Consider the following 5,690-nt stretch of genomic DNA (forward strand, 5'->3'; position numbering starts at 1 on the left):
AGTGAAACTCTGCTCTTGCAACTCCCTGGACATCAGTGGAGTTATGGCAGGAGAGGAGTGGATCCACTAAGGTTCTGCTGACACCCAGGTGAGACAGACTGGCGTTACAGCTCTACACAGACCTGGGGGGTAGCTTAGCGATGCTTTTAGAATGAGATCTGTCAAGAAAGAAAAGCCCTTGTCAAAATTAACCTGAAAGCTGTCCAAATAACTGGCACATTTTACCTACACAAGAAGCAGCAACAGCGACTACCTAGCCTGCCTCAGCCCTCAGGGTGGAGGCTTGTAACCCTACCCATCCCCTCTTACATCTCCGGCCGAATGGAGGCAGGTGATGGTGGCTTGTTCCGGCTGGCGAACATGAGGCTGGACTCAGTAGCGGATGAGACGGACAAGACCGAGGTTTGCCGTGTCTCCTGGAAAGCACCACAGACCCGGAGCCGTTGTTGCAGCACCTGGCGTCGGAAATGGTGATCCATCAAGGCATAGATGATGGGATTTACGCAGCTGTTCATGAAGGCCAAGCAAGCACTGATGGTCAGGCCCCGTCTGAGAGCCATTAATGCCCAGCAAGACAGATCTGCTCCCTGGAACGTAGAGGAGAAGAAGAGGAACGCTTTAAAGGCATTGAAGGGCAGCCAGCAGCAGATGAAGGCACCGATGATCGTGAAGATGATCTGGAGGGAGTTCTTTGTCCCCTTTCCCAAGCTGATGTGGTTCAGCAGCTTGAAGGAGATGGAGCAATAGCAGAATAAGATCACTCCCAAGGGCAGGAGAAAGGTCAAGATAAGCAAAGCCAGGCTGAGCACCTGGAAGGTGATAGAGTCCTCATCCTCGCACAGTTCACCAGTGGTATCCTCTGAGGGGCTGAGCTTCCTATACATCATAGAGGGAATGCCTAGGAGGAGAGAGACAGCCCAGATGCAACCACAGGCAATGATCAGACAGTTCTTGGTCCCAGTAGACTTGGAGTCCACACGCTTCATGACCACCAGGTAACGCTCCACGCTCATGCCCATTAGGAACAGGATGCTGGAGCTGCGGTTCACAGAGATGATAAAGCTGCTGAATTTACACATGCCTTCACCAAAGTACCACTTGTTATCATAAGCTGCTGACACTGCCCAGAGAGGCAAGGTGCAGACAAAGACCAGGTCGGCAACAGCCAGATTCAGGACAAAGGTATCCACCAGCCTCTTGCTGCCTTTCTTCTTGGCCATCAGTACAATCACCAAGAGGTTGCCAATGAAGCCAACGAAGAAAGCGATGAAGTAGAGGATGGGAATGTAGCACCAAGCGTAGGGTAGGTCCTGTGGTAGGCAGGTATCTTGGAGGGGATTATAATCCGAGTAGACAGCAGAAGATGCTTCATAATTTACAGTCCAGGGTTCAGTTGTCATTTTTACAGCTGTCTTCCCCACTGAGCAGCGAGAGTTGCAGGAGAGCGTTCTTCAGGCACCTGCACAGGGCTGGAGGAAGCACGCTAACTGCGTAGCTGACTGGGTGGTGTTTAAATCTCAGAATGGTTTTTTTGTTGTTCTGAAATCTTCTTAAGGCAATATTATGCACTTCCTCTTGCTGTGAGGGCAAGGATGGCAGGGCGGAGAGTGTATCAGTGGGTGTGAACAACTTGGGGATGAGATGAGTTAGATTTAATTTTGGAAACAAAAAAATAAAGAAAAATAGAAAAAATGAAGAGTGCATGACAGAGGGCCCGTGGGGTGGTGGGAGGGAGGGTTAGAATTTACAAGCAAATAAAGGCCAGAAATGCAAAATGCTCTTCTGAAAACACCCTGCAAACACAAAACCCTTCAAGTCCCAGTTCTTTCCTCCACACTTACAAATCTTGCAAAATGGTACAAAACAGAATGAACAGGATCAGTGGGGGCAGGAGGAGATACAGCTGCTGCTTTGCAATGTATGTACATAGCCTGAAAGGTTACTTTTCCCACCTTGGTTTTTACTTTGCAGAGCTCAAGAATATTATGTGTGGTGCTCCCTGCTTTTAGCTGAAGCACTGCTTGGAGGGTCTGACTTGACTTGTGAGCTTTCTTGAAGGGGTGGGGAGTTGAAACTTTAACAAAGGCATTTTTCTCCAGAGTGCTTCTTGAACATTTGATCTAATTAACCAAAGCAGAGTTTTAAACAGTGTGAATAAAAAACAGCCCCCCTTCAATTGGAGGCTTATCCAAAGCCCATGGAAGTCAAGGGAAAGATTCTCATTAACTCCAGTGTGTTTTAGATCACACATTTAATCAAAAAGAACAGGAGAACTTGTGGTACCTTAGAGACTAACAAATTTATTAGAGCATAAGCTTTCGTGAGCTACAGCTCACTTCATCGGATGCATAGAATGGAACATATAGTAAGATATAGATATAGACACATACACATACAGATAAGTTGGAAGTTGCTATACAAACTGTGAGAGGCTAATTAATTAAGATGAGCTATTATCAGCAGGAGAAAAAAACTTTTACAGTGATAATCAAGATGGCCCATTTACACAGTTGACAAGAAGGCGTGAGGATACTTAACATGGGGAAATAGATTCAATATGGGTAATGACGCAGCCACTCCCAGTCTCTAGTCAAACCCATTAATAGTATCTAGTTTGCATATTAATTCAAGCTCAGCAGTTTCTCGCTGGAGTCTGTTTTTGAAGCTTTTCTGTTGCAGAATTGCCACCCTTAAGTCTTTTACTGAATGGCCAGACAGGTTGAAGTGTTCTTCTACCGGTTTTTGAATGTTATGATTCCTGATGTCAGATTTGTGTCCATTTATTCTTTTGCGTAGAGACTGTCCAGTTTGGCCAATGTACATGGCAGAGGGGCACTGCTGGCAAGTGATGGCAGATATCACATTGGTAGATGTGCAGGTGAACGAGCCCCGGATGGCGTGGCTAATATGATTAGGCCCTATGATGGTGACACTTGAATAAATATGTGGACAGAGTTGGCGTCAGGCTTTGTTGCAAGGATAGGTTCCTGGGTTAGTGTTATGGCAACTTCTACCTTCTCTGTATGTGTATATCTATCTCCTTACTCTATGTTCCATTCTATGCATCCGATGAAGTGAGCTGTAGCCCACGAAAGCTGATGCTCTAATGAATGTGTTCGTCTCTAAGGTGCCACAAGTCCTCCTGTTCTTTTTGCTCAGCCTAGAGTGGCTCCCTCCTCTATGTGCTGCTGGTATCAAGAGTAGAAAAATTAAACGGGATCATGTTTAAACACGAGTCTTCCCAGAACCCTGTAAATGACATTGTCTTGGTCGCAGTTGTCTGAGCCTAACCTTGTTGTCAGCCATTTTGCAGTGTTCTAGATTAGCCAGAATTGTAGAAATTCTCTAGCCCAGGTCATCATTATTATTGTTATGCCTGGTTCTTCCCTTCTATACACCAATACAGACCTACGGTAACCAGTGGAGATACACTGGTGTATCACTGCCATGGAGGGAAGAACCAGGCCTATTCTTTCTATTACAGTGGCACCCAGGAGCCCTGCTCAGAATCGGGCCTCCAATGTGCTGGGTGCTGCCATTATTTGGAGATTAACAGTTGGGCCCTGTCTTAGCGACACTGAAAAGTGTGAGCTTTTTTTGGAAGAAAAGAATATGCAAATAGCTGCTAATAACCAGAATGATGGGCCACACTGCCACACACAAGGACCTTCCAAATAGTTGTCCTGTGCCCTAGAGCTTTGTATCAGAGTGGAGATCTGGTTGGCAGGACATTTTTGACCTGGTTACCGATCAGGATTCAATTTCGTCTGAACTCTCTAGCTCTGCCTCTTCTGTTGACGTATTAATTTTGTACTTGGAGTGTGAAATCTGAATTAAATCACTTCCCAGCCTTCTGCAAAACCAGCTTTGCTCTCTGTGGGGGCTCAGTCATAGCTAGCCACTCGCGATTCAGTGAGCCAGCAGAGCAAAACGAGCCCGCTAATCTCGATCGAAAGAACTCTATAAATGAGCAAATCTGAACTTCTGAGCTGAATGGAGAGTTACCCCGCTGTGGCTGGTGATGCAGTCCAGGTGGTTAGATTAGGTGCGCACATGCTGACGTTCTGAATCAGAGTGTAGATGATAATACCCCAGAGTCCTTAATCCTGAATCGATTCTAACATAGGACCGGCTCTTTCAACTGGACTCCATTCATTACCCTGGCCTCTCGATCTAAACTAAGCGGAGCAACCAAAGAAGGCAAGTCAATCGAAGGGGAAATGGCTCCACCATGATTGGAGGGAATCTTCACATTAGATTCTTCTCACGCTAGTCACCCCAGCTTTTTGCTTTGGAGATGACAGACGGACAGACATTTCAGTAGCAAACCCTAGATTTAAGGTTGTAAGATGACATTTTAATTCCTTTGTTTTCATTCCTAACTTGCTGAAAATGTGTCTCTTGCAGCTGAAATGTCCATGTTCATTCTCACTCCAAGGTGAGTTTTTTCTAAAAAATTTGAGGAACCTCCATGTTATCAGGCCAGGATGGCTTTGCTGTTTTGTTTTTGCAGTGTCACAGGGCCTGGTCTAGGCCCCAGCCTGGCACCAATGTCTTGGGAGTGACCCCTTTAATGGGCCAGGCCCCAAGGACCCACACAGTTCCAGGACCCCAGGAATGGGCCTTCGGCACCAAGGATCCCCGTTTCTCTCCATGGCTCCCTGCAGTGAATCCAGCCAAGGCAGACTCCTGTGGGAGGCTTGTACTGTCTCCCTTCCACGCGCAGTGCTCCCCGAGGTTATTTTCCATGACACGCTAACCATTGATTAGCATGGGTGGCGGGTATAATAGGCCAGGGGCAGTTAAACCTCCCCAAACAGTTACTGACTTGCCACAGAGGGGCAGAACTGACGCCAGAGCCAAACAAATGCCCAGATAAGCCAGCCAAGCTGTGGTGGACTCAACCTCTTGCTCTGTCTCCCTGGTCCTGCCAGATATGAGGTGACACACACACATCTCCTGTGTCCTGTGCTGTTCCAGAAGCAGTGTTAGCCCATTTGTACCCACTGGGTAGCAATGCAGTGTGCAGAGAGGAAACTGAGGCATGCCTAGGCTTCAGAAAATTCCCACTTCATCACACACAGGGTTAACTTACTAAATGACCGATCCTTTAAATGTTAAAACTTCACACTTCCCTAGTCTCAGTGAAGGATTACTGGAGGTAGGGTGACCAGATGTCCTAATATTTGGGGCTTTGTCTGATATAGGCACCTATTACCCCCTCCACCCCGACCTGATTTTTCAGAGAATCATAGAATAATAGAATATCAGGGTTGGAAGGGACCTCAGGAGGTCATCTAGTCCAACCCCCTGCTCAAAGCAGGACCAATCCCCAACTAAATCATCCCATCCAGGGCTTTGTCAAGCCTGACCTTAAAAATATCTAAGGAAGGAGATTCCACCACCTCCCTAGGTAACGCATTCCAGTGTTTCACCACCCTCCTAGTGAAAAAGTTTTTCCTAATATCCAACCTAAATCTCCCCCACTGCAACTTGAGACCATTACTCCTCATTCTGTCATCAGCTACCACTGAGAACAGTCTAGAGCCATCCTCTTTGGAACCCCCTTTCAGGGAGTTGAAAGCAGCTATCAAATCCCCCCTCATTCTTCTCTTCCGCAGACTAAACAATCCCAGTTCCCTCAGCCTCTCCTCATAACTCATGTGTTCCAGACCCCTAATCATTTTTGT

The 5,690-nt window shown here is 46.8% G+C and overlaps 1 protein-coding gene across 1 annotated transcript; it reads right to left on the reverse strand.

The window, feature by feature from the left end:
- Positions 1 to 305: 305 nt before the first annotated feature.
- GPR25 (G protein-coupled receptor 25) lies at positions 306 to 1,400 on the reverse strand. Its single transcript, XM_048826666.1, has one exon. The coding sequence runs from the start codon at positions 1,398 to 1,400 to the stop codon at positions 306 to 308; it is 1,095 nt and encodes a 364-aa protein (XP_048682623.1).
- Positions 1,401 to 5,690: the final 4,290 nt, after the last annotated feature.

The sequence above is a fragment of the Caretta caretta genome, chromosome 21 (assembly GCF_965140235.1).
Source record: "Caretta caretta isolate rCarCar2 chromosome 21, rCarCar1.hap1, whole genome shotgun sequence".
In the NCBI taxonomy this organism is placed as follows: Eukaryota; Metazoa; Chordata; order Testudines; family Cheloniidae; genus Caretta; species Caretta caretta.